The 27,221-nt window shown below is 44.5% G+C and overlaps 7 protein-coding genes across 7 annotated transcripts; 2 read left to right on the top strand and 5 right to left on the bottom strand.

The window, feature by feature from the left end:
- Nucleotides 1-7,069: 7,069 nt before the first annotated feature.
- K444DRAFT_221814 (uncharacterized protein) lies at nt 7,070-7,637 on the top strand. Its single transcript, XM_024871147.1, has 2 exons — nt 7,070-7,310; nt 7,366-7,637. Exons 1-2 carry the CDS (start codon nt 7,211-7,213, stop codon nt 7,527-7,529), a joined length of 264 nt encoding a protein of 87 aa, XP_024727845.1. The 5' UTR covers nt 7,070-7,210; the 3' UTR covers nt 7,530-7,637.
- Nucleotides 7,572-9,259, top strand: K444DRAFT_647346 (uncharacterized protein; the record flags this gene model as incomplete). Its single annotated transcript, XM_024885321.1, has 5 exons — nt 7,572-7,629; nt 7,680-7,754; nt 7,801-7,877; nt 7,926-9,088; nt 9,160-9,259. The coding sequence occupies 5 exons, from the start codon at nt 7,572-7,574 to the stop codon at nt 9,257-9,259; spliced, it is 1,473 nt and encodes a 490-aa protein (XP_024727844.1).
- Nucleotides 9,260-10,515: 1,256 nt separating this feature from the next.
- Nucleotides 10,516-11,803, bottom strand: K444DRAFT_668928 (uncharacterized protein; the record flags this gene model as incomplete). The annotated part of the gene is made up of 3 exons (XM_024887470.1): nt 10,516-11,517; nt 11,574-11,736; nt 11,787-11,803. 3 exons carry the CDS (start codon nt 11,801-11,803, stop codon nt 10,609-10,611), a joined length of 1,089 nt encoding a protein of 362 aa, XP_024727843.1. The 3' UTR covers nt 10,516-10,608.
- Nucleotides 11,804-13,146: 1,343 nt separating this feature from the next.
- K444DRAFT_668927 (uncharacterized protein) lies at nt 13,147-13,928 on the bottom strand. The gene is made up of 3 exons (XM_024887469.1): nt 13,695-13,928; nt 13,511-13,624; nt 13,147-13,460 (listed from the first exon to the last, which is right to left on the bottom strand). The coding sequence occupies exons 1-3, from the start codon at nt 13,818-13,820 to the stop codon at nt 13,398-13,400; spliced, it is 303 nt and encodes a 100-aa protein (XP_024727842.1). The 5' UTR covers nt 13,821-13,928; the 3' UTR covers nt 13,147-13,397.
- A 2,209-nt stretch (nt 13,929-16,137) lies between these two features.
- On the bottom strand, nt 16,138-16,940 carry K444DRAFT_706617 (uncharacterized protein). The gene has a single exon (XM_024888139.1). The coding sequence runs from the start codon at nt 16,640-16,642 to the stop codon at nt 16,277-16,279; it is 366 nt and encodes a 121-aa protein (XP_024727841.1). The 5' UTR covers nt 16,643-16,940; the 3' UTR covers nt 16,138-16,276.
- Nucleotides 16,941-17,758: 818 nt separating this feature from the next.
- Nucleotides 17,759-19,969, bottom strand: K444DRAFT_573324 (cytochrome P450 family protein). The gene is made up of 6 exons (XM_024877399.1): nt 19,805-19,969; nt 19,598-19,748; nt 19,490-19,549; nt 19,173-19,436; nt 18,744-19,121; nt 17,759-18,696 (listed from the first exon to the last, which is right to left on the bottom strand). The coding sequence occupies exons 1-6, from the start codon at nt 19,856-19,858 to the stop codon at nt 18,044-18,046; spliced, it is 1,560 nt and encodes a 519-aa protein (XP_024727840.1). The 5' UTR covers nt 19,859-19,969; the 3' UTR covers nt 17,759-18,043.
- Nucleotides 19,970-21,494: 1,525 nt separating this feature from the next.
- On the bottom strand, nt 21,495-23,651 carry K444DRAFT_656508 (glycoside hydrolase family 64 protein). The gene is made up of 2 exons (XM_024886087.1): nt 22,026-23,651; nt 21,495-21,971 (listed from the first exon to the last, which is right to left on the bottom strand). The coding sequence occupies exons 1-2, from the start codon at nt 23,496-23,498 to the stop codon at nt 21,717-21,719; spliced, it is 1,728 nt and encodes a 575-aa protein (XP_024727839.1). The 5' UTR covers nt 23,499-23,651; the 3' UTR covers nt 21,495-21,716.
- Nucleotides 23,652-27,221: the final 3,570 nt, after the last annotated feature.

The following is a 27,221-nucleotide window of genomic DNA, read 5'->3' as shown; positions in this document are numbered from 1 at the left end:
TATATTTATATATTCTATAATAGATATAGAATATTATTAGCTCTAAGAGTTCGAATTTATAGCTATATAATAGAAAGCTTAGTAAATATCTAATTTAATATAAATCTTAGCCTTAGATAATTAATTTAAAGTCTTATTAATAAGTAAAAAGAAATATTAATTCTTTCGGGTAATATTATTTAGATAGTAGAAATTAATATAGAAATATAAACCTCTATTTGCTTTTTTTATAAAAAGAACTAGTAAAGTAAAAAGAGCCTAACTAGCTTTAATAAAGCCCTTAGCTAGATTATTTTCTAAGAAATACTTGATTTCTAAAAGCTTTTAAATAAACTATTACTAGAAGAATTAATATTTAATACTCTCGGTTTTTTTTGGGCCTTTAATCTAAATCTTATAATTATATAATCTATAAGAAGAAAGAATATTAGATTTCTTTTTAGAGAAAATAGAGATATATTTCTTAAATTCCGAAAATAATATTCTCTATAATTACTAAAGCTTTATTTCTTTTAGTTATTAATTCTCTAGGCCAGAAATAGCTTCTTTTTTCCGAGCTTTAAGCTTCTTATTAATCTTATAAATAAAGATTTAACTAATAATATTATCTTTTCTCTTAGCTATATAATTAAATACTATAGAAATAAGAATAGCTAGATCTAATATTTACTTTTTATTAAGGACTTCTTTCTATTTCTTTAGCTTTTACTTAGATATTATATCTTAATTAGGCTATAAAAGCTTATTTTCTATAGTCTTATATAATTCTTTCTAATTAGTCTAAAAGAAAAAAGACTACTTTAGAATAAAAGATTTCTAGAAATAGCTTATAATAAAATCTCATTAATTAGTATTCTTTTAATACTTCTTATTAGATTATTTCTCTAGCTATTATTATAAAATACTAATAATATAACTAATTTATATAGATTTAGGCTCATTTTTTTTTTTTAGCTATATAAGCCTATATCTTCTATAATTAACTAGAATATTAATATATATTACTTATTTTCTACTAAGAATAATATTATAATTTCTAAGATTTAGAATAATTATAGATATATTAATACTTTATTTATTAATTAGAAATAAGACTTTTATATATTTCTTAATAAACTTAGCTAGCTTTCTATTAAAACTATATATAATATAGAATAAGAAAAGAAGTTATAATTCTATTTCTAAGAATTACTTTATAAAGTAAATAAGCTTTATATTAATAAAAGTATAACTATTAGCTCTAGTATTAATAAAGAAAGAAGACTTAATTCCTAATCTATTTATACTAATAATATAGGACATTATAAGAGTATTTCCTTCTATTAGACAAATTAAGTTAATTTTTACTAAATTCATATTATAAGTCCCTAAAGTAAAGACTTTCTTTAGAGATATTTATTTCCTGGTTTTATACTAAAATTAGAGCTTGAATTCTCTAAATACTTTACTAGAATAATATATTCTAGTAAAATAGAAACTAAGCCCGGCTTAATTCTAGATAAAGCTATTTTGGTTTCCTTATTATATAGAACCGGATAGTATCTAATATAGTAGCTAAACTCGTTATAATTAAAGTACTTAATAATTAAAAGATCCTTGGTTTTTATAGAATATTACTTATATTTATAAAAGAGTATATACTTAATAAAAATAATTAATATAGGCTTCTTAGACTCTTTCTTAGAAGTATATTTCTTAGAAATATATAGGAATATAGTACCAGAAGTAAACTTAGCTTAAATAGCTCCTGCTTTCTTATATTTCTTAATTTTCTCGTATATAGCCTTAATTTATTAATTATTAGTAATATAGTACTAAGTAAAGCGAGTAATATTAATAGAAGAATTATTATAATATATATATATACTAATTCCTGAAGCTTTAGTAAGAGCTTCTTATTTAGTTTATATTTAATATTTTAAAAACTAATACTACTTTCTATAAATAATTATAAAAAGAGAATATAAAACTTCTAAAATACTTAACTAGAATATATTTAAAGCTTACTAAAGTTATAGCAAGTATTCTATATCTTATTAGAATTAGAATATAGCTTCTTTAAGTAAAAGTAGAATTCTAAGAGCTAAAATACTAATTCGGATTATCTTTATTTATATAAGAATTAGTTAAGGTAAGAGTATTACTAATAAGTCTATTAAAAATATAAATAATCTTAAGATTCTTTAAGAAATATAAATTAGTATTTCCTGATAGCTTATTCTTAATCTAAACTAGCCAGTTATTAAAGATAGTATAATCTCTAGTAAAGAGAATTAGATTTGGGAGCTTAGTAATTCTAGTATTCCTAAAGAAAATATAAGATATAAGGAATCCTAAACGAGAATAAATAAAAGATAATTCAGAATTCTTTTAAGAAAGATTTAGAATAGCCAGAGCAAGTAGAGTAGAAGTAGTTAGAGCTACTATAAGCTAATTTACTATAGCTATATAATATTTAATATTATTCTTAAGCTTAGTATTATAGAGCTTAGTATTCTCGAGAATAGCTTTATTATAACTATAGGTATTCTTATATAAAATAGTTCTTTAGATATTTTCCTAGTAGTTCTTTATAATAATATTAATATCTGAGAGTAAGATATTGGGTTTCTTGGCCTATTTATATAACTCTCTAGTAGTAATATAATTATTAGTCTCTAGAAGCTTTATAATAAAAGCAAAGAATTCTATTTCTATAGATTTATCTATAAATTCTCCAGAAATACTAACGAGATATTCGGTTTGAGAAGGGCTACTAATAGGATAACTTAAACTAGTAAGAGCTTTACTAGAAGCCTTAGCAGAAGTTAATATAATTCCTAGTTATATAGTATTCTGGGAAATTAACCTATTATACTTTTCCTTTACTATATCCTTTCTAGTAGTCTTATTACTGGCATATATATAAGGCCTATAAGGTTATAGAGTAGGGCTTGAGGATAGTAATTAGGTTACTGGCCTATAGGTGCCTATTACTCTAGGACTTGGTTAAAGAATAGCCTTTATTCGAGATTCTTCGATTTTCGGGTTTTCGGAAAGGGTTTCTAATATACTACTAGTATATATTTATAAAAATATAAATACCTGATTTCTCTAAAGATTCTAAAGCTTTTCGCTTTTATTATTCTGGAGTTTATTACTTGTATTTCTGAGGCTCCGTTATCTTGGCGGTACTTATATTACTAATAGTTCTGAATTAGTTTATTTGAAATCCTTTATAGGATTAAAGGAAGTAAGCTTTAAATACTATTACGGGTATAGTATTTAGGGCTTAGAAAGCAAGATAGAAGGTCCCTTATAAAGACGATTCAAAGCTAAGGAAGAGAAAACTAGAATACAGGAGACTGCAAGGGAGTATATACACCCCATAGTACGCTAGTCCCAAAGGGGCTTAGCCTTCTAAATATCTCTAGTATATTCCAAGTATACTTCCCTAGCGAGGCGGCCGCGTCACGTGCGCCTAGGAGGTATCTGGCATCTGGCGAGGTATTTCAGATACCGGGTATCTGGGAATCGTAACACCCTAATCTAATTAGATACTTTTTATATCTATTACTCAAATTATATTAGCAAAATTATCTCTCAAGATACTAGAAGTTTATCTTAATTAAATATATAATTAATTATTTTACTAGAATAGATTAATAGATCTTGGGAATAAGATCCTAGAAAAAAGGCATAGTTATAATATATATAGGGTTATATATAACTAAAGGGCATATAATAAACCTCGGATATTACGGGTATTTATTAGGGAAATTAATAGCCCTTTACTATTATAGCTAACTACTATTTATATTATAAGTATTAGGCTTATAAATTACTAATTATATATATGTTATCGGGGCCTCCTATTTAGAAGAGGCTTCCCTGGACCTTATAGGAGAAATAGAGATTAGTTCTATACTAAATTTAATATTATGGTTTCATAACTCACTGATTTATTCTATTGTTTTATTACTTACTAATAAATACCTCACATTAATTTAGAAGAAGATTTATTTAAGTCTTATCTTAAATAGTAATCTATTTTATTTTAATTAAAATTTTAGCCTTTACTCCTTATTAAGAAGTTATATATTATTTTAAAATTAGCGTTTTTTGAATTAAGCTTTTTTGATTAGCGAATCGGGGGGCGTGATTGGCTAAGCGCTCGTATTAACCTTAATGAATGCGGGGAAAACAGACGAAAATCGCTCCTTGCGGGTCAAGTCTTCCGCAACTGTTGCGTTGAGCCGGAATGGCTGCAGCGGGGTCGAGAGGGGTGTGACAGGTCGCGGAAGAGGGTCTGCCGTTCCTGGGCGGCGGTTTGAGTTGAACCTTCTCCGTGTACTCGAACAGCACGCGTTGGTGGTGCGTTGACAATTCCCAGGAAACGAGTCGGAATTACGGAGGTTTTTAGTTGCGAAATAAAGAGACACTCCAACATATTTGGCCACCAGTCCTGTAGATAGTGCACACTGCCACCTGCCCCATGCCTTGTCGTGAGTGTAGGCTCGTGAGTACGAGCTGAATAGTGCAAGATCATGAATGAGTATGATATCTTGCAGTTAAATCGAGTTTTCGTCGTAGCAAACTACCACTCTCTGGACTCTCGTTGTGAGTACGGGTTCCTGCGGTAAGTGTAGTCTTTCGCGGTAAATCGTCTGGTGCGTTCAGGCTCTCGCTATGAAAATAGGCTTTCGCAGTGAGTACCTATCAGCTCTCGTCGTAAGTGTAAGTGTAGAGTAGTGCGGGGCAAAAGGCTAGCAGAATCCCACTTACGACCAAAGCTGAGGATATTGCGCGGGATGGTTTGAAGTTGTCCGGCAATGCGTCGATAATGTGGGAGCACAACAGCTGTGAATAAGTCAACAACGAATAATGCCTTGCTATACCTTTCTGCCTCTGAACTTACCTTAGAATCGGCGGAAACCCGTGTGATTCAACTATTTCACGGGGCACTAAAGCTTAACCTACATCATCACCAGAATCCTCAGCCCTCGCCTCGCCCTCCAGTCGGGGCACAGATTACCGACTTCCCCCGCAGACTCTTCTCTCCAGACAGCGCACTTTTTCTCTCACTAACCGGGCTTCTCTCACGGTATACTCTACTCTCTTGGAAGTTGCCAACTACTTCTTCCAGCGGCGGTCCCTTGACAAGCATTCTTGCAGGCTCTCTGCGGAGGCGAAATTGCAAGATACTTAGATAAATAGGTGCACTGATGAGGTCTCTAGAAAGATAAGTGTGATATAATAGACCCATCCCGAGGGCCTCCTTCAATGGCAGCATGAGATTGGAGTAGGTGCGCAACAAAACCGTCGAAAAGCACTCGGCCTCGAGAATGGTCACGTGATGATACAGTCACCATGTACCACGACACTCTCGATAGTATGGTCCACAGCATGTTCCGAAATATGTAACCCATTCTTTTTGCATTTTGGAGACAGGTCCGAACAATAAGTGATACAGGGCGAGGGCGAAATCCTCCGATTGTGGCACGGTACCGGACAAGGCACCATGTCAAACGCGAATGAATCTGACCTGACTTCACTTGTACTTGCAGTTAAACCGAGGCCCAAGTATTTAATCAGTCTTTGTGAAGCTTTGGTCGGCCTCGAATGAGAACTATTGTGTTTTTTGCACGTCTCTGTGCGCTTGAAAAGACAGCTAAGCTTCCCACAGTCGTTCCACAGCACATGCGTAGCCCCATGTTCACTACACAGAGCGGGCATTATCTCCATGCGTTCCACGACATGTACTCGTAGCATAAATAACCTCTCATGAGACAAGTCCATCCCTGGAAAAGGAGAAGGAAAACGAAGAGACTGCGTTTGTTTATCGGGGAAATGGAAACTGGGCCTGCAAACGCAACAGTAGTTGGAGGTATTTTCGGACTAGCTCTCGGGGATGGAAAGAGCACAATAGATCCAATAGATCCATAGCTTCACATGTGTGGAGATTCCCAAAGACGGCGCGAGAAAGGTAACACCAGGAAAGCATATCAAGCACACAAGCACACAAGCACACAAACAAGCACGTAAGCACTGGAGAATAGATAATGTACGTCAAAAAGCCACCTTGTCACACAAACCTCCTGGAAAAGGTCGGTCACTGAACCATGAGAGGCGCGTGATTCGGTAGGACTACGAGCGAAGAGAAAAAATCACAACGAACGAGATAGGACAATTAATTAACCTCTTGAACCCCTCTCGATATTTTCGCCGCCGCGAGACATTTTGATGTAAAAAGGCGGGGAAGGGAGAGAAGAAAGTTCAAAGGCGATAGTGGCGTGGCGTTCGCAGAAGTCGCTAAATCCCCACGGCAAGCCAACGCGGCAGCTTTGGAAGTTTGGAGCGAAGGGGAGCGGGAGTGGGAGGGGGAGTGGGAGGGGGAGTGGGAGTGGGAGGGGAGTGGAGGAAAGTGGAGGGGAGTGAAGCGAGGGGAAGCGAAGGAAAGGCGGCGCGGCTCCCAAAAATAGGGCCGAGCGAGCAACAATGTCCCTGGCCTGCAAACCAGAAAACCTGGAAAAAAAGAAGGAAAAATCCCTCTGAGCAGTCAACATCAGCAGTGTACCACTGCAAAGTTGCAAAGCAAAAGTGTCCGAGGTCCCGCCCCGCGTTCTCAGCTGCTGAGCTTTCTGGGTTTCGGACGCGGCCAAGCCACGGCCGCTGCTCCCGCCCGAGGATATCCCGCCCCAGGGCAGCACTCCCACCTCCTCGATTCCCCTGAAAGCTTTCCAGTGCCAGCCCATCGCGATTGACGACCCCCCAAGCTCCAGCCCTGGAATTCCCGCAGTCTCGAGTCTCGAGTCTCGAGTCTCGACCCTCTCCTCTGATATCAAACACCAGACAACACCAGAAAACACCACACAACACCACACAACGCCCCGCGTATCCCCGTCCCCGTCCCTTCCCCCCTCCCCCTCCCCCTCCCCGGCCCATCATTCTCAGCTCCCTGCCACCGACCAGACGACCTTGCAACCAAACGTACTGTAGGGCTGTGCAAGCGTGCAAGCGTGCGGTCGATCCAAAGCTGCACAGGCTCGTGATACGTGCCACGGGCAGGCAGCCAGCACTCTATCGATACGCGGGCCTCCGAGGTTGGATCGAGGCCGAAGGGCACACACACACACACACACACCTGACCAAGAGGGCGATCATTCTGTACTGTACCGCGCCGGGCCCCGAGGGCATCGCATGCACCCCATATTTCCAGCGGTGCCACTGGATGCCCGTCAGCTGCAGCAGACCATTCGTCTCCCTACGTAAAGCAAGCTCGGTGCTTCTTGCGGTCACTGCTCAAATCCAAGTATCATTCAGCGAGGAGGGTGTGCGGGCTCCAGTCTTGCTCCCTGCCCAACCCTGGTCCTGACTCGTTCTCAGCAGCGAGCATTGCAGCACCGAGCATTGCAGCAGAGCACCCCTCCCTCCCTACGACATACAGTACTCGACCCCGGGTCCAAATATTATTGAGCCTCTCGCCCAAAGCGCTGAAAACCCTCTGCGTACCCATCTCTGCCATCCCACCTTCCTCCACGAACCTCTAGCCTCCTCTTGATGATAGCAACCTTCGAATTCCAAACTTCACCATGTCTGCGAGCGCGAGAACGTCCTCCTCAACCTCCTCTGCGGAGCTGTCAGGAGCTGGTACGTACAGGTCACACAAGCTGCCTGGCCGCACGCTGATCAATTGGCAGCGAAATTGGAGGATGTGACGAGAATCATGGACAGGCTGGCGTCGGACCTGCAGACGATCAATCTGCTGCCTCACCGTGCGTATCTGCAGCCGCCTGGTGATCGGCCACTGACCCTCTGCAGAGCGAGATGAGCTTCTGCAACAGCTTAAGGTCTATGGACGTGACCCCACCAACTCAGACCCCATCTTCACCAAAGAGGCAGGTTGCACTCGCTGCGGGACGCTCTTCAGAAGCTAATTTGCACAGGGAATTGAAGTTTTGACTCGACATGCCTTCAACAGCCCCTCCCTGACGACCTCACGAAATGCGCTGCGATGCCTTGCGAATGCCCTTCTCCTTCGAGCGGATACGCGACAGATGTTTGTGGATTTGAGGTACGAGCAGAAGGCTTGCAACAAGCTGAAGAACGACAGCAGGGACGATGAATTCTTGGTCTCGCGGATAATCTTCCTCACGACCTACGATTCGAACGTCAACATCGAGAACCTGATTGATCAATATCATCTGGCAGAGAACATATGTGTGAACATCAGCAGGCACGCGAGGCAATATGTCACAAAGCAGAAAAAGGTCAAGGAGTTGGATCCAATGGAGGATATGGCCCTGATCGAGACGCTGAAGCTGATGTTTAACGTCACACACTTCTGTCCGCAAAGAACGGCAGCCTTCTCCACCGCACTCCCCCACATCCTCACACTTCTCACGAAGCGCGCCGTATCAAGCAGCAAACCTCTCGAACCACCAATCGGCTCGCTCGTCAACGCCCTCATGAACGTACCCTTCGCCCAAAAAGACAGCTTAGCCCAGCTTTTCCCAAAAGGCGCCCCAAACATCAACGTCGACCGCCTTCACGAGATCCTCGAGAAAAGCATAAAAGTCTACGCAGACGACGAGCTTGAACAGCTCGTCTCCCCACTCCTGACCCTACTCCGAAAAGTCTACGAAAACGCGCCGAGAGAAGTGCAAAAACATATGCAGCGAGCGCTCCTGCCCTCCGAAGCAGACAGAGAAAAAGTCCTCGGGCGAGCAGAATCCCTCGCCTCACGACTTCTTCGCCTATCCACAAATCCGACCACACCGCAAGTGCGAGAGACGATATCCTCACTTTTGTTCGATTTGAGCGATAATGACGCAAGGAAATTCGTCCACAACGTAGGGTATGGCTTCGCTTCGGGGTTTCTGTTCCAGCACAACGTGCCGATCCCGGAAAACGCGCTGGAGGCGTATAGCCTCAGTGGGAGTGAGGGGAGCAATGCGAGAGGGAGCCAGGATAGTCGGGAACAATTTGCGGGGATGGTTAACCCCGTCACTGGACAGTTATTGGATAGGGAAGAAACCGTGGAGGAGGAGCCGATGACGATGGAGGAAAAAGAACGGGAAGCGGAACGGCTGTTTGTATTGTTTGAGAGGTTTGTCTCCAAAGCCCATTATCGTCCGGTCCTTTTTTCGGCGAGTTGTTGGCTAACATGATTGATTGCAGGTTAAAGAAAACTGGAGTCATGAGTGTCAAAAATCCAGCCGAGGCGGCGTACCAGGAAGGCAGGGTTCTGGAGCTAGATGACGATGCTAAATCGGAGTAGAGGCGGATGTTTGAGGGCATATATGGGCGGCTGGCTCGCTAACTGAGCTCTTGCATCTGAACCAAGGAGTGTGGGCTTGCATGGATGGACGGAGGCGTGCATTTGGTGCTGGGATTTGGGGAAATACCGAGGCTCGGGGACCGACCTCCTAAGATTTGTACCATGCAATTCCGAATTTTGTGTTTGTATACCCCCGCCATCCCATCGAGAGCTATTTTATCCCTCGACCGGGAGCAGCGAAGCCGCAGCTGATCCATTGATATTTGGGCTAGCCGCCCAGTGATCCCCTACATTTATTCGACTCTTCTCTTGACTTTATCGGTCCCCAAGTCGGTGAGTTGGTCAGCTCTGCCCTCCAAGCACTTTTCATGTCTTGACGCTTATGGCTCCTATACCGAGTTGCTTTTCATCTGCGCTCTCTTACATCTTCCCTAGTCTGCTCTCTGCTACTGCCTATTCCCGCTCTCTTTCATCGGGTCGTCTAAAAATTTTCTTGTTTCCAAAAACTAGACAGCTCAAAGCCAGCTGTTTTTAATCTACGTGCTCAGCGGTAACCTCAAAGCTAGCAGTTCTTCCTCTGAGTGTCATCCCTAGCATCGCTCATCAGAAAACACCACTGATGTTTTGACATCTCCTAACGCCTCCCGGGAGCCAAACCGTCTCAAGGTTCAGCTCCTGATAAGCATCCTTACCCCCAGCATACAAATCCCCATAACCCGCGTCCAGCGCCTCCCAAACCCCATACCTCCGGCCCCTCTCTTCCACCAGCGGGCCCACCCTCTCATCCTCCTCCCACAAATACGTCCACCACCCCTTCCCCGAGCTCACAACCGCAGTGCCCTACCCCCTCCCCCTTCTCGAACTCCCTCCATGGCGCCTTCTCATTCGTGAACGTGATGAGGCGCCGCGCAGACTCGGTGCTGGTTTCCGCGAGGGCGGTGCGGGCAGCTTTCGGTGAGGGTCATGAATTGGAAGGCCAGCTTGACGAAGTGGTGGCCTGCTACGCCGTAATAAGGGGTCCCTGGGAAGGCATTGTGGAGGGCGTTGTTGGCAACACTTGGGGGTGAAAGTACTGCCTATCTGAAAAAAATTTAATGATGAGGGCTGTGAAGAATTATGTTCTCTCGGGCCATAATAATAATCAAGGACGATTCCTCTGTATGTGTATAGAGACGGATGACATAGAAGTTTGTTCAATTCAACATTCAATCAAGCGCATAAAACGGAAATGATCGTTTTTGTTCATGGTATTCATGCTAACTACTGTTCGAGAAAGCCTACTGTCATGTCACGTGAAATCCTAATTTCTCTCGCCGTAAACAGACTAAACCAGCTGTATTCCTCACAGATCAGTGAACAAATGCTGTTTTACTCAAAGCGTCAGCCTGGATCCTCCAAACCGGTCTCGCAAGACGAGCCAGTTCGTCTCCGAAATTCTCAATAACACTCTGTGCATAATCGTCCTTTATATCGATTTTCGATGCACCCACGCCTTCTACCCCACCAAAAGTTGCATTCCACCATGCCTCCTTCCAAGCTTCGACAGCTTGTTGAGCAGCCTCTGCATTCGGCTCAACATTCTTCGCAATGAGATAGAATGTTGACCTAATTGCATGCTTTTTGGCGGGCTTGAAGACTTGGATGTCCGAGAATTGTGAGAAGCGATAGAGAAGCTCGACTGTGTCCAAAGCTTCGATCTTATGCAAGAGCATGATAAGTCTCCCTCCAGGTCTTATGCGCTGCAAGGCCAGAATCAGCTGAGAGATTGTGAGCCGGCTTGCCTCAGTGCGCTCCCGGTATTCAGGTCGCTTGTGAGTTCGGAGGACTTGGCCATCGCAGAAGACAAGATCGAATTTTTCGTTGATGAAAGGCCTTTCAGTACTGAAGGAAGCGCGCCCTGGATGTGTGGGAGGCACTTCATTCACTCCGAACTCCTTAGCGAACATAGTGATGTCATGGTAAAACACACAAGAATGAGGAGAATCTAACAAGACTTGATGGCCTCCTTGGTCCGGGGGCAGGGTTATTCCGACCGCCTTTGCGGTCGGATTGTGCTGTAAAGCGCTGGCTGTATAGCCACCAGGAGCCATACAAAGATCGAGGATTTCGAAATCCTCTGAAGTTCGGCTCTTCTGACTGAGCGCACCCGTCGCTTCTTGCATCATTCGGTAGAATTTGGCTGCAGCTTGCCCCGTGGCAGTATCGGCTCTCTGTCTTTGCTGCTGGAAGTGCTCGTCTCCTTTTGGATTCTTCCACCCCTATTCAACTTTTCAGCTTCCGCGTCTACAGGGCTTTTCCTGAGAAATGGACATACCTTTTCCCTCAGTTCCATAAGCCTGGCATACACTGGTTCTTTCCGGCGAAGATAGTCGTGGAACTTTGCGATGGGTGAAGGAGTTATGGCTGGGCTAGCCCCGGTGGCTTTAATAAGGCTTTCATTTTGTGTTAATTCGGTTGCACCCTCATCTATGTCGAAACTGCGAAGAAACGATCAGCTTGACAAGCGGTGAGATTAAGATTTGTTTACCTGCTTTCTCGCCCCATTTTGCTGAGACTGCGCTCGAGGCAGCGAAGGTGAGGTCCTGACGCATAGGCAATGACTAAATAATTCGAACTTTCAATAAGAATCAGAATTTGTGAAGGAGGAGTGTTAATAAATGTAAGATCTTACTGTTTTGATCTTCTCGAACCTTCTCGATATAAGCAGCAAGTTCAGGGTGTGGAGCGACCTTTAATTCGCTGTTTTTAATGTGGCGTGAATTAATTCAACTTTTTCGGAAGTTGCTATCAGCCTTGTGCCTTTTTGCAAACAGGCGCATCTTTCTCTAACAAATTTAATTGGCTACTTAACTTGATTGGGTGGCTTGAGAACCACTCAACGGCAAAGAGGTGAGGAAGCGGCAACTGCCCATTTCAAGGGTAAATTTTGTACTACCACACACACGCCAAAGCATAGTGGTTCGTCTGTACCATTCCCTCTTACACATTTATCGAAGGTAATACCGGTTATAGCCTCTGCCAACAACATCACCGCAGACGTGGCATCACCCAAGCCGTCTTCGAATAGCCGTGAACCTGCTCTCTTCTCTCAAATGCTCGATCCTATGCTTTGCCAAGGGATTCTGGGTTGTTCGCAAGCACCTCCAAAGCGCCCATCAGAAGAGTGATAAAGGATGCTTAAAATATAGCTCCATTGAACTCAAGAGAGACGATGGAAAAAACCAAAAGAGAACAGAACGGAATAGAAGGTGGGAACTGTTCAATCGGCGGCTACAAAACAAGGACCATATCTTCCCAAAGGCCAGTAGCCTCCGTAAGCATCTAAAGATGAGACACCAGTCGTCGGACGAAAAGATCTAAAAGTTGGTATCATATTAGTGCAAGAAGGGATTACATGCTATTACACAGCTTATTATGTCATGGGCGAGGTGAGATGAGGTATTGTTTGCCTGGCTTCTTACAACATTAGTGAAATTGTAAAATATATGGCAGTATTACTTGCGATAATAATTTGAGCTAGGAAAAGGTTTTACTATACTGCTTATAAGATGCATGGAGGATATAAACAGTTATTACTACACTGCTTATAATATATTTTAAAGTATATAATTATTAATATCTTTCTCACTATCTTATAAAAGAATAAATACAAGCTATAAATGTTTTACTTATAGCTTATTTCAAGCCACTTCTTCTTTTTACCGAAAATTTATTAAGAACTAATTTTTTATTATTATTTTCTATCTTTTAGCTTAATATAAAAGAGGTAATAAGTAATAAATACAAATCTAGTTAATGGGAAGTATATATTCTATACTTATTAATATTATAAAATATATGCTATTATGCAAGTGAGAAAATTGAAGGCTATATAATAATTAAAAATTGCTGCTTTATTAAGTATCTTGCTATACTAACTAAATAAAAATTATTGGCAAACAAATTTAATTTATTAGTCAAATCGACCTTTGGTGAGTAAATTAGAACAGACCGAATACAATGCCGCTAAATTTACCCAATCTTAAAAACCCCAAAGCTATTACTAAAGGAGAGTAAAGCCTGCCATACTATGCCACCAAACACCAAACCATGCCTCCACTGCCTGCACGCCACTCTACTCCATCTCAGGAACAAGCATTTAAGTGCAGTTAGCATACTCATTGCCAACCATCCATGTGCAGTGGTTGCCAGTATTGGTGCACTGGTCGACTATTAGTTCTCCCATCTTCTGTTTATCAAGGTAATACATACCTGAGCAGCAGGGTCACAGGGAGTCTGGTAGTAATCCTGTGGGTAATCGGGCCCAGCGAAATCGGTGGGGCAGAAGTTGGAGTAGCCATATGAAGATCTGCCGGTTTGGCATCCCTGCAGCGAGCGTTAGAACATTGCTTGAAGAGAATGATAATGGGGATGCGGATGGGAAAAGTGAGCGTACGCCGAGGAGGTATGTCCCTTTAGATGGGACGGGTGGATCGCGAGTTTCAATTGGAGAGGCTGTTGCTGCTGGGAGGGCAGCCGCGAGGAGGGAAACGAAAGCGATGAGGGTTGATGAGAACTGCATTGTTGCGGTGGTGTCTTGGAGAAGATTTGAAGAGTAGAATAGATAAGACTCAGTAGTTGAGTAATAGATGAGTTGTATTTTAGAATAGAGTAGTGCTGTTGATGATTGTTTGATGTGTTATGTCGAACGTTCCAACGGACATCTAAGTGTTCTTATATACTCCTTTTCTCATCATTCGTTTGGAGTTTTTCGTTCTCAATTGAGCAATTGCCTTGTTTCTATTTACATCCTTCTCTTCCTATCGTGCCTGCTGCGTGCTTATTATTCAATACTCCTACGGTGCATGCGAGATCCCACCAGCTCTGAGCGAAGTCCAGTAACTGTCACCCAGCACATTAGGGGATGCTGAGGTTAGGGTAACACTGCCACATCTCTACAGGGAGCAACTCGCTAGGCGAGGCCAAGGCTAGGCGGTGCGCTCCTATAAGCAACAAGGCGGTGTTGAGGCTCTCTTCCAGATCGGGAACGACAGTCCTCAATACAAGGAAAACTATTGGTTAAGCCAACGAATCATGACAGGAACGGTTTCGCTTTCGCTGGCTCGTAACATACGCTCCAATCGTTCAGAAAGTACGACAAATGGGCAACTTTAAGCCTCGATGGATCTGGATCCAGGATCAGCTTACACACGTGAGGTGGCAGTAAGCTTAACCTCGCGTTCGCAAACTCCAAGAAACAAACTCAGAATCTCCTTAGCAATGTGTTCCTCATTCCTCAACCACACTTGCGCGTCTGAGATGAGATCTTGACAGCCCAGTAACCTCACAGAAGGGTTTTTTTTTTAGCAAGTGTCTACTTCAGGTTCCTTGGGAACTAACAGCTCCTTAAGTATTATTACTAAAACTTGATAAGGGAATAGAGACTAGATCAAGTATAATTAATTGAAAAGCGAGAAGTCAAAACACGCGATTATTTGGCAAAAATTCGTTGGGATAATCAGGCTTGCTTAGGTGAGCTGCTAGGGGTGATTAGCGTGCTCAGGGTGCTTAGGGTACTCAGGCAGTTGATTGAGTTGAGGGTGAGCCGAGGGCGATTGGCACCTAAGCAAGAATAGCAAGCTTACCAGGCCCATACGGCACTAAAGAAAGATAATATTGATTCATAATACCTTATGATATGTGTTTGGCATGCGCCTGGGGGCTTGTCCTTAATAACCCCTCGACAGTGCTTGCGCGGAGCCCTCCATACAGCGTTGGAGAATGATCGAAAATTCAATGACGGTTTCCTTTTCACGCGGCTCTTGGTTTTGATTCCTGGGGCATGCAATTGAGTGTTGGATGCATGGTCGTTTAAATTTTGTTTAGATAAACTCGTCTTACTAATTTCCCTGGCGAATTCTTGAGTAACACGATGCTTACGCCAACTTCAAGGCAGCAATGACTGCATAACAAAGAATGGAGGCCAGTGTGGGCTCCGATAAATTATCGATCGAAATTATCGATTAGTAATCGTTATCGGCTAAGCGATCGATAAACGATCGATATCGATAATTATCGTCGATAAAAGTGGGCCCAGCCATTAAACGAGCCCCATTACGGCTTTCTAGTTCAATTATAAACCGATTAGTATTAAGATTAGTATAAAAGTATACTATTATTACTATACTATTAGACTTTTTAACTTTTTATTTAATAGTCTATTATATAACGTAGACTAGCTAGTATTTAATCCAGTTATCGATAATTCCATTAATAAAAGTGGGCCCAGCCAGCCAGCGAGCCCCATTACCTCGATAATTCCATTGATAAAAGTGGGCCCGCCAGCCATTGAGCGAGCCTATCGATAATTCCATCGATAATAGTGGGTCCCAGGGCCTTGGCAATACTACAGGGCCACTACAGGGCCACTACAGGGCCAATACGCTATATTTACAGGCCTTAGACCGCCTTTACAGTACTAAATCTATTAATAATAGTGGGTCCAGGGCCTTGGTAGTACTACAGGGCTACTACAGGGCTAATGCGCTATATTTATAGGCCTTATACCGCCTTTACTAAATCGGAATTCTGCTATAGTAAAGAAAAGGTGGTATGAGGCCCATAAATATAGCGCATTGGCCCTGTAGTGGCCCTGTAGTGGCCCTGTAGTATTGCCAAGGCCTTAGTTCGATAATTATCGTAATCGATGGTCGATTATCGATTATCGAAAAATTAGCGCAATTATCTAATCGTCGCTTATCGAGCTTATCGGAGCCCACACTGATGGAGGCTGTGTAAGGCAGTATCTAAGGCCTTGTCCAGCTTAAGATCGGCGTGGCGAAAGGTTCTCGCTCCGCTTACGGATCCAGTCTCTAATATGTCCGCATCCTTCTCCATTCCTGGTATCAAACTGAGCATTTGGACGAACTACGACTACAACAAAACGTTAGATTGGAGATTTATTGACACTAGCAGCTGGCCCTGCAATTCAAGGACTTGAGGACATATATATACGTAGCAGCGTGGAGCTAATAAGCTCTATCTTGAGTGATGTGTGGGAATTGAGAAATTGGTACAGTGACGTATAGTAAAGCAACTCTGGCAATAAATGCAAAGAATGCAAATACAGTACACCAGAAACTGGCCACTCGCCAAAGGGCTGTTTCCAAAGGACTTGAAAAATCGAAGTACCATGCAGCGACGTGCATGAGGCCAAATGTTAAACAACCAAACATAAGTCCCCCAAACCATTGAAAAAATATAGCCACGAGGGTCCAAATGGTCGTTTAGAATAGGGCCTCCCAAATTGTACTTAATGAGAATCACACCAAGTGCTTTCGAGATTGACCACTGATCCTGGGGGGCTCGTACAACGTCCCCTGTTGCGTTACCGGGGACGGTCATGAAGTATGTACGAGTCCTAACGTCCTTCAGCTTCCATCAATTCAGGATGTAAATAACCACGGCGCAGACGGAAAAAGCTGTCAGAGCTATCTCAAGCTGTGCGAGAGCCAGGCTTCGCTCTGTTGGAACAAATTCTTGCATAAGCATCCAGAGGATTCGTGGCTGCAATCGCCTTGACAAACACGTTGGACTTGCTTTTGTCGTTGATTTCATCTTCAGTAATACAAAGAAGCCTGTGGAGTTGGCCCGATTCCCGGAGGGCGATAATCTCTCGCGCAGTGAGACCAAACGGTCTCGGAGGAAAACGTGAGGTTCATCTAGTAATGCGAGTCATAGCTGCGGCTACACCATAGATGTCACTAGGGGCGGCACTGTCGGCCTTTAAGGCTAAATCCTCTTACTCCTATTTGCTATCCTTAATACAGAACTTCCCATATTTGCGAGTAGAGTATAGGTCAGGGTCCAAGGAACTCTATCCTCGTCAGCGAAACGGCCGAGTTCTGCATTTCTGAGTCATGCATTTTGGAGATCGCCGAAGCTCTTAGCAACCAAAACTTCCTGCGCGGTAATTTTGTTTAGAATTCCATTTCACATTGTCCAGGTCTTCTTTAATGTCCATTTCAAATCTCCTCGCCAGCCAGGATCACGGCCTTCGGGTTGCTCGGGTATGTTGAGGTGTTGCACAGTGGGGGTACACGCAATGCCGGTGAACAAGAACACCGGGGAATAGTTAATGTCCCCCGACTGTGCAGTGATGAGATGAAGTGAGCATGGTATTTAAGTTGGTGCAAGTTGACTGGAAGGTTGACTAGATTGAGGAGGCTCCTGTCGCTGCCCTGAGCGCGAGGAGGGTGAAATGAGAATATATCATCGTTGTTGATAAATGTTCTGTTGAGATGTTGAAGACAGGTGGAGATAGCTGTTGAATTCAAGGGACGAGAGTACGGGTTGATGGAGAGGTTGATCTGGACAATAAGGCCGAGGAGCTGAACTTGCTTTTGTATCCAAGCCTCACCGATCATTTGACATGGGCTTGGAAAGCCTTTCGACGAGTACGGCTATACCCAGGCCGTTTCAGTAGATCGGGCACTTGGCATCTTTTGAAGATTCTGTATGCCCGTTTGCTTGCAGTTCTCCATTATTCTGAAATTTAACCTTGATGTTAAAGCGAGATAAGTAAAGGCAGCGTGCGCCTGTTAAAATGTGCTCCTTCGTACCCGGACGGTTGATTTGTCGATTATGTTGCAACCGAGATGTCGAGGCCGAGGTATCATCAAAAACACACGGCTTCGCTTAACCAAACGTCTGCTTTAGATTGACAAAAATCAACGATTGCCCACCCGTTTATTCAGCACTCCTTCCATCCAACTACCCTCCAAATTCCCTATCAAAACACTTTCTTCAAATTTCCCTCCTCCTAAATCTAATCATTGGTCCAACCATATAACTTGTGAAATAGCTCTTGAACTGGAACTCCTCCTCCCTTTCACGACCCCATCCGGTACCCTTCTTCCCCTCACCCAGCTTCCCCGCGCTCTCAAAATCCAGTCTATAGAACACACTCGCCATCGTAAGCATCAACTCCATCAACGCAAAGTTTTTCGCAATACACTGTCTCGGGCCCACCGAGAATGGCGCAAAGCTCCTCGACATCTCCTTGATCCTTTCCTTTTCCGCTTCTTCATCTTTCTTGGGATTAACAATCCAACGCTCGAAGTCCCATTTATAAGGATCAGGGAAAGCGTCAGACAAGTGGTGAAGAGAGAAGATTGATGCCCCGACGTTTAAACCTCCAGGAATTGTTTCCCCATCGACCATGCATCCGCCCGGGTCAACTTCACGCCACAGAGGTTGCGCGGCAACAGGGGCCATGCGAAGCGACTCATTTATTGCTGCACGGAGATAGACGCAATGATTGAGAGCGGGCCCCGCACGGATATCAGAAGCTGAGTGGAAAATTGAGCGGACTTCTTGAGCTACTTTGGAGTATGCAGTTGGGTTACGCGCCAAGTAGAAGAACGTTGCTGCGATAGAGCTAGCGGTTGTATCGGAGCCTTAATTTCTGTCAGCTTCAGAACTCGGGAGAGAGGAGAAGAGTTACCGGCAATGATGAAATTCGCAGCGTTTCTCCTCACATCCAAAGGCGCCAGAGCCGACTCTCCTGTATCCGGATCTTTGGCCGAGCTGAACAGTCCAAAGACGTCTTTAATTGACGTATCTTTCTCGCCCATGTCGTATCTACATGCTACAACAGAGAGCGAGAACTTCCTCAGGGATGAAGGACTCCATGCTAGATGCGGAAGGAAAAGTATTGTGCTAAGCTCGTAGTAGTCGAGAATGGGCCATTGGTGGAGAACACCAATGAGGCGGACGATTGTCTTGAAGGTCTCTGTGATGCCATGATTTGTAGTTGACGTGAGGAGGTCCCACGATGTGGTGAAGATGACGTTACTGACGACATCGGTAGTGAGGTAGTTACCTAATGATCTTAGTAGATTGAATATTTTTCGTATGAATGTAAGAAACATACACCATAGCGTCATGTTTTTAGGATTAGACCACCCATCAGTAGCCTTCTCAGACGTTTCATTCTCTGAGATTTTCTCGATGAACGTGTCGATTTCCCGGATCAGCTTTGGCTCGTGTTCTCGATTTGCAGAATCTGAGAAGCCTGGCTGCATTATCTTCTTTTGTTTGGTGTACTCTTTCTTGTCTTGAATTCCGATGAGATTCGTCATCCCATGGACCTTGTATGATCTGGCCTTCTTGACTTTTTTCCCATTACCGTAAATATCTGTTAAAATCAGAGGGATACTCAGAATGATGAACGGGGTGGAAGAGGAATACCTTGATACCCATCTGGCGAGTTTACGATGATTGCATTTGGTCGATAGCGAACGAATTTACCTGCGGGGACGTAAGCGGGAGCGATTCATTGACGAGCAGACGTCTCACCATATTTCTGGTGACATCTTTCAATGTCCAGGTGCATGTTACCGGTGTGCGCATAGTGGACAGCTCGGAGAGACGTCAACTTTGCAAGAATAGGTCCAGGATACTTAGCGTATGGGTGGAGCGTTAATCGATAGATACACAGAAGAATGATCTGTCGGTGAGTCAGTTCCAGTCACAGAATTTGTTCAGGGGTGAGATTAGACTCACTGGCGCGGTTATACAGGACAGTGCTGCCACCACAATCTCTTGAAAGCCAACCATCTTGGAAGATCTGCGACGAAGTGAAGCTGGAGGCTGGGACTTTTGAGGGATGATGTTAATTTCAAGATGACTTATGAAGTTTCAGCAAGGCTGCAGCATCGGCCAGCACGGTCTTCCCAAGAAGTACTTAGCGCTGTCTCAGGGGTCTCAGACCCCTGTTCTAAGAGTGTTCACAAACCATTCGTTAATTCGCAGCGGCCGACCCGGACATACTGCCGCCTTTGCATATGTGCGTCGTCTTACTGTAGAATGGGAGCTGATTGAAAGATTAAAATCCCAGATACGGATTGCGGTTGAATTCGGATGGGTAAACAGGTCCAATTTTTGACTAGCTTCATCCATGCAAGGGACATTTTATAGAGGTCCAGGGGGGCGATTACGCCATGCACTTTCCTAAATCCGTAGTCCATTCGCAAACGTGTACTTCGTTCAAATATCCATTCCCGACTTGCTTGCATTTAGTCCAGTAACTAATGGAACTCAACACAAAAAAGGGGGGTTTCCTGCGGCCCTAGGCAGACTCTGATAATGTAACCACTGTGATAGCAAATCGAAGAAAATAGCGTTTGTGGGAACCGTGGGGATTTTCCGGTAAGCAGCGCACTGGGTTAACCTGTGTGCTCCACCGGGTGAGTTACAGGGGTACGAATGAGGACCCACCGGTTATTTCTGCCTGATTTTTGACCTAAAGAAAATCGACTATTCAACCTCAAAATAGAACCAGTTCTATAACGCTTTTACAGTATAACAGTTTAAAAACAGTTTAGAAACGCTTTAGTTAGGGGGTTAGGGTGCGGGTTAGTTAGGGTTTGCCGGGGGTCCGGGGGGCAGTGGGAGCCCCCCGCTTGGGAACACTTTAGAAATGGTTTTAATACAGTTAGAAAACAGTATTTTGGTTACTTACTATAAAGATATAATTAATACACAGCGAACAGAACATATCAAAGCTGAATCCTATTCGCTGTGCTATATAGACGGAAAGTTAAGGCCTGACAAAAATCTCACCTGGTTACTTTGAAAATGGTTACTTTGAACCCCTGTCATCTCACCTGGTGGAGCACACGGGTTAACCTCGTAACCAGCTACACTGTACGCCGTACCCTCCCCCCTCCGGTTTAAAGGCTAGCGTGCGGGTCCGAAAGACTTCCTCTGATTTGCTTTCGAGAAGATTCCAGCTCTCTAATTAGCTGGATCACCTTTGTTTGCCACTGTGAGTCTGCCTTTTAAACCGAGGGGGGGATAGTAGACTCGAGATTTACTCGTTAATACGGATTTAGAACAACCCGACTTTCCTCGGAAGCCGAGGCGAAAATACAACAACCCATCTCTTTTCAATATAAGCGCTTACAAATTATACCCTCAAATTTTGATCCGATGCTATCGAACTTTCGGCGCGGAAAATCTGGTATATATACTCGGAAATTGGGAGATTTTGTCCCAATACAGGCTGAGATTTGAAACATTTGATGGGTACTGGACACAATCGAGGCTTTCCAACCCCTTTTAGCAAGTGGGCTCACTACACCTCAAATAGGAGCTGTGATTAATCCTCCATTACAGCTTTTGAAGATATATAAGAAAAATAACAACCAGTTTTCAACAGTTGTATAATACATGGATGCAAAAACATCCGTTCATTAAGACGAAACTGTCTCAAGTGTCAGATGGTTAATAGAGGTAGTTCATGTGATTTTGCTCCGGAAAATACTGTCTCACTAGCTTCCAAGCTGGCTTGAATCCTGCTGTAACATAGCCTCAATTTTCTCCCCTCTCTTAGTTGAACTCCAGACTCCAATCAATTTAATGATTAATTATCATTTAAGCTATCTTAAATGCACCACCTGTCATCAAGGAACACTCAACTGCCCTGTAGAAGAACCGTCCCGTTGCCGCTCGCGGCAGCTATCGAAGACTCCAAGATTCGTCGCCGCGTCGACACTTCAGATCCGCTAGGCAAAATACCGAGGAAATAGAAGACGATGAAGAATGCGACGATAAAGACTCTTGATACAATGGGGCGAATTGAGATCGAGAGGACGGAAACCATGAGCTGCTGGACGAGTACCATCACTGGGAGAAGTCGATTGATGTAAAGAGGCGAGGACTGAAGTTTCTGCTGATAGTCAATAATTTGTTTTCTTTGAGGGCACTTTTGAGAATTACTTACAGAAAGATAAGATGCCAGATATCGCTCAATGAAGGCAGGCAGTTTGAACCCTCCACTGGGCGCAGGCAATTCGTTCAGCAACTTCGGATGCTCTCCCTTCTCCAAGTCCCTCTCAACATCCTCTTCCACAACTGCTACCTTCACATCCTCCTCCCAAGGCATACTTCGTTTCATCGTCCTCTTTGTCTGTGCAATTTTCTGCCCCTCCTCTCTCTTCACATGAGCATTCCCACCTCCAACAGTAACCAAAAAACTCGCCGGCGTTCCATCACTGACAAACCCACTCTGATCCACACCCCCATCTGGCGTGACATCATCATATGGATGGCAGTATCCCCTCCCATCCAGATTAGCTGCATGCACAATCCTCGCGTAATGGTTCGTGACATTGTTTTGGTAATAAGAACTCACGACTTCATTATTTGGCTGATCGGCGTCAATGAGCAGTGTGCTGCGGTTGAACGCCGCGTCGAGGCGGGCGCCAATGTTGAGGAGTTGAGCTGTGTTCTCGACTTGCGGTGCGAAGGCGCCGGTATTGGCTCCAAAGATGTCGGCTGCAGACGGTTTTGTGAAGGAGCCGACACTGCTGAACGTCAGAGAGGTGCGATCGTTGGATGTGTAGCCGGTCATGGTTCCCCACGATGCTTGCGTATTGACAGAGATCGGGCTAGAGACATATTTCGCCCAGACTTGGTTGATATAGCTTGTCCAGTAGTTCTCGAAGAGGGAGGAGTTGAAGACAATCCCCTGGGTCGGAGAAAGGGCTCGCAGGTTTGATCCATTGTTTGTGACGACGAGCTGGCTCCAACCTGCCCCGTCGGTGTTATTCTGAACAATGAGGTTGCTGCACACGGTCGCAAGTCCGTTTGATGGCATCCCGCTCACGTGGCTAACTGTTCCGGTGGTCGATGTGAGTGTCAAAGCAATTGGTAGGCAGACGAAGTCCACGTAGCTGATGTTGGCATAGAGTTGGAAGCTGTTGTACGTGAACTCGCAGAAATCCCATGACAAGAAGTAGTTTGGGTCTGAGGGGTTGCTGACCGACGGTTCAACGAGACCAGCGCCGGTATTTCCTGGGTTGAGGAGAAATGTCAAAGTGCTGCCAACGCAGAACCAGATTCTGCCACCAGCGATGTATGGGATTGTGACCGTCCTTGTGGAGCCTGGAGCTCCAAGTGCAATAGCACAGTTTGCTGAGAGTGCAGTTCCATTGGAGGTGGGATTCGAGGGATAGTATGCCGTTGCTCCGTCTGATTGAAGAAGAAATAGTGCACTGTTGTTGTTAATTGCAAGCCCAGTGATGTATGTGTACACCTTCGAGGATTGTGTTGAATTGTAGAGGCTGATGCTAAGAGTGCCAATCGAAGCGCTGCTGTCAACAATCAGACTCTCAGTCACAGGTTCTTTGATCTCCGGTGCGTAAAGGACATTGTCGGTTTTCTGGAGAGCGAGGATATCGTCGAGAGTCGTCATGGTAGCGGATAAAAGAGTGTATGCTATCGAAAAATGAATGTGCTGCAGGTGGTGATGTCCCTTGCAGGATCTTCAGATCCTATACTTGGCACTTGGCGCTTGGCAACGTAAAAGAGAAAACTTTCAAATGGATGTTGTTGACTAGATTCGTCACTGTCTTTAGGCTTGAAGATCCTACATTAGATGGGAACTAGAGGTATATAAGACACGGATTGAGCCCATTTAGAGCATGAACATCAAGTGAGCAATGAAAAGAGATGGCGCCGATGTAACATTCCATTGGTCGGACGTTAATATCGGAGGGAGCTCCAGACAAGTAGGATCCTTTGGCTCGGGGTCTAGAAGTCCAGGGACAGAACAAGTTGCGCTTCATACACGTTCTGCTAGGTCACTCAATGTTTGCCTGCAGCAGACTTAGCACGGCCGATATACAACGTGTTGTGGGAATTAAATGTAGCGCAACAGGGGGGTTCCGGCTGGTACGGACTAGAAAGTCAACAACACGAGCTTTTCATTGGCTTTTACTCCCTGCCTGCGGTTGTCTCGCTGCATTTAATAGTCCTGATACGTTGTATCACTGCGATGCTCCGGCTTTTGCAAGGGGATAACGTGCCGTGACATGCATATACCGTGGCATTGCATTAAGTGAGATGAGCCGGGAACTCGGCATAAACGGGGTGCTGGAAGAGTGAAAGGGGGTATGCAGGCTCTTGTTGGCTGCGATCTTCAGGTGGCATTGCCCTTCATAAATGTCCCGAATGAGGCTCACTGGACCCCGCGAATGACATTGCAGAAGTGCTCTTTGACAGCTGAAACACTTAAAACGGTCCCAAAACTAGAGGAGGCTATCGTAACACCAACGAAAAATGGAACGGTGGGCACACTATCAGGCTTCCCGGCCTACGGAGTAGGGAGTTCGAAATGATTGTAAGCTGGCTGCATAAAGGATACCATCGCTCCATGAAATGGCTCGAACTATCGATACGCTGCTCGATTGATCTGGGGCACAAAGGCCCGATTGTTACCAGACCACACCAATGTTCGAGCTCTTCTCTCTGGGTAACAATCCGGTTCATCGCTCGAGAAGCTGATAAGGTTACTCGAGATTCAGCCACAAAAGGCCAGTGTAACAAGGGATGGCGCAAAAGATACGTCGCGCAAGGGAGTGCAGCACATCTGGTGACCTGGTAGCTTTTCGCGGAGATGAAGGAGGAGGAGGAAGAACGAATGGAGGTCGAAGATGTGGCTGCAATCTCCGTCGATCCCCTGAGTCGCTAAACTAGATCCCGCCCCTAGTCGCTTAGCGCTACCCCTGAATTGACCCCGCCGAGCCGGCAAATAGGGGGGCTCGTCCCACCTCCCGATCACATGCGGAACACTATTCAAAGCTATGGTTGGCTGCTGGCTGAGTGAGTTAAGAGTTGGAATTTTGAACCCCTATTGATGCTCGACTCAATTTGGTTGCCAGATCTCTGGTTCTTACAATAAGTGCTTCACTTTCCGTAGGATAATTCCACTCGTCCTTTTCGATCTCCTGGCGGAGTTGCTTCCGACACCGAAGCCATGTTGGACGCTTCCTCGAGAAGTGTCAAGTCTTTTCCACTGGCACGCCGATGGCCAAAAGGGGTCAGCTTATTATTATACCATATGACTCATATCTTCCCTCTTTGCCCAAGACCAGTCAAACAAAACTCTCTAAAAGAAAGATGATCTGTATGGCCGAGCTTTGAATTGCACAAGTTTGAAATTTCAATACCCTCGCTATGCTAGTCATTACTTCTGAACAAAGAAAGCTTCGTCCGACTGGAATAAGGAGACATCGAGCCCATGAGCTTTGACCTACTAGGAATCGGAGATATCGATCCCATGCTGATTGATGACCAGTCACCGTGACCCTGTACGCACTCGTCGCCAAATAGCTGCAGCCCTCCGTCCTCCACATTGTGCGGCTGAGACCACTTGATACTGATAGTCGACAACCATCTCTTCAAACTATTTGGCGAGTCCTCTGTAGGAAAGAACCCGGATCGCCCCTGATATATCACACATCGGTTCTCATCCTCAATCGTACAATGTGCAAATAAATCAAGTGTTGGAAATCGGCTGAGGCGCGGGAGTCGACGACCATGTCCGACGTAGTTTGATAAGTTTATGACGGCGTGAGCAATGCTGCAAGCGAACAAGGCAGTACCGCTCAAGACTATGTAGGCAATGAGTGTTCCGAAGCTGACTTTAACTTCGTACCGATGGTGGGCGAAAGATGCCGGACTATTGCGTTCAGGAGGTGCGCTGAGCAAACCGAACAGGTAGGTAAGTTCGGGGACGTTTATGGTTTTCGCGTCCAGGATGGCAGGAATCAGGCGTCTTACAACCCCGCTTTGGCAGTAGTACATTGGTGCTGCAAGTAGTGACTGCAGGGTTGAGTATATCGCATTACTTGTCGCGGGGTTAATGGCATTTTGGTCACTGAACTCCGGCTCGGCTAGCCAGAGGAGAGTTGGGAATGAGCTGGACGAGAAAAGAGGGACATGGCCAGAGCTTGAGCCATTGAATAACAGGGTACTAGTGTCAAGAAGTAAAGCATCGTAAGCTTTTAGAATATCCGTAGAAAGTACTTCGACAGGGACAGGTGAAGTGTTAGTAAAGGAATGCCATAGGATAGTTCCGTTGCTTCTACTGTAGGCCACTTGTGAATTTTGGAACATGACCGACATCTTAACCGTCCAGTCTATATTATTGTACCAAGAAGTGTCGTTAAGACACGTCAACGTAGAAGCTATAGAGCCTGGGCATGTAACAAGACCTTGGATAGTTCAGTATTCCCTGATTAAAGAACAGAAATTCACGGTTACTTACGAGCTTCAAGTTCGTGAGGACTAGAGTTTCCCACACATAGGCGAATTGCTCCAGCTTGAAATCCCAAGTATCGCGAAGAGTACGTTCGGCAGTCTCGGGTTGAATTGAAAACTATTGACGAATTCCCCGCGTTGAAATTAAGAAGGAATCCTCGATGGTCGCTGGCGAGAATAACGTCTGCATCTGGAAAGCTTGCATCTCGAACAAGCTCAGGCATGACGAGCATATTATCCCCAGCTACAAAGAAGGCACGATTACAACCCGACGAATCCTGTGCATTGACGTTAAGGCCGCAGACTTTACCCCGCTCGTTGTCAGGAGTCAAGTCCACGGAGCGAGTCGGGTCTCTAAGAAATCCGGCAGACTTCCCTGAGAGAATAAGGTCCGTAAAGCCTATATATTCGAAGGCCGAAGAGGCGTTCATTGGGTAATTGTCATAGCCAAAGTACCGGGTCGTCGATGATACAGGGGAGAAGGCCAATCCAATTTCGACCTGACCTGTTATATATTTAGTATTTTGGTGAGAACGAGAGAGAAGAAAGTATACTCATAATTAAGATACCGATCCCCGGGACTAGAATCATGAGTAGTAACCTTATGGCGCTCCAAAGGCGTGTCTTTATTGATGGTACCCCCGCCCCAGCGGCAAGAGATAGAAGACCCAGCAGCGTGGTACTGTGCTGCAAAGCAAGGAAGTCGACAAATCTCGAGCTAGCTATACCCTGTCGGCAAATCATAGCCCATCTGATGCGTTCCAGCGTTGTTGAGATCGTGGCTGACAATGAGACGCCCGCTAATTCGGAGAAAGTGCGGAGGAAAAAGATGGAGTACCCGCGGGACTGGTTGACTAGTGTGAGGTTCGTCGTC

The sequence above is a fragment of the Hyaloscypha bicolor genome (genome assembly GCF_002865645.1).
Source record: "Hyaloscypha bicolor E unplaced genomic scaffold K444scaffold_182, whole genome shotgun sequence".
NCBI lineage: Eukaryota > Fungi > Ascomycota > Leotiomycetes > Helotiales > Hyaloscyphaceae > Hyaloscypha > Hyaloscypha bicolor.
This window is presented reverse-complemented; position numbering and strand designations above follow the sequence as displayed.

Bases quoted from the DNA above. Each gene is read 5' to 3' on its own strand.
- K444DRAFT_221814 (XM_024871147.1), top strand. From the start codon at position 7,211: ATGCCCGTCAGCTGCAGCAGACCATTCGTCTCCCTACGTAAAGCAAGC. The intron at 7,311-7,365 runs GTGTGCGGGCTC...ACTCGTTCTCAG, and splicing joins AGTATCATTCAGCGAGGAGG to CAGCGAGCATTGCAGCACCG.
- K444DRAFT_668927 (XM_024887469.1), bottom strand. From the start codon at position 13,820: ATGCAGTTCTCATCAACCCTCATCGCTTTCGTTTCCCTCCTCGCGGCT. The intron at 13,625-13,694 runs GTACGCTCACTT...CGCTCGCTGCAG, and splicing joins AAGGGACATACCTCCTCGGC to GGATGCCAAACCGGCAGATC. The intron at 13,461-13,510 runs GTATGTATTACC...ATAGTCGACCAG, and splicing joins CCTGTGACCCTGCTGCTCAG to TGCACCAATACTGGCAACCA.
- K444DRAFT_706617 (XM_024888139.1), bottom strand. From the start codon at position 16,642: ATGACCGTCCCCGGTAACGCAACAGGGGACGTTGTACGAGCCCCCCAG.
- K444DRAFT_573324 (XM_024877399.1), bottom strand. From the start codon at position 19,858: ATGGTTGGCTTTCAAGAGATTGTGGTGGCAGCACTGTCCTGTATAACC. The intron at 19,749-19,804 runs GTGAGTCTAATC...ACTCACCGACAG, and splicing joins TGTCCTGTATAACCGCGCCA to ATCATTCTTCTGTGTATCTA. The intron at 19,550-19,597 runs GTGAGACGTCTG...ACGTCCCCGCAG, and splicing joins AAGATGTCACCAGAAATATG to GTAAATTCGTTCGCTATCGA.
- K444DRAFT_656508 (XM_024886087.1), bottom strand. From the start codon at position 23,498: ATGACGACTCTCGACGATATCCTCGCTCTCCAGAAAACCGACAATGTC. The intron at 21,972-22,025 runs GTAAGTAATTCT...GACTATCAGCAG, and splicing joins ATCTGGCATCTTATCTTTCT to AAACTTCAGTCCTCGCCTCT.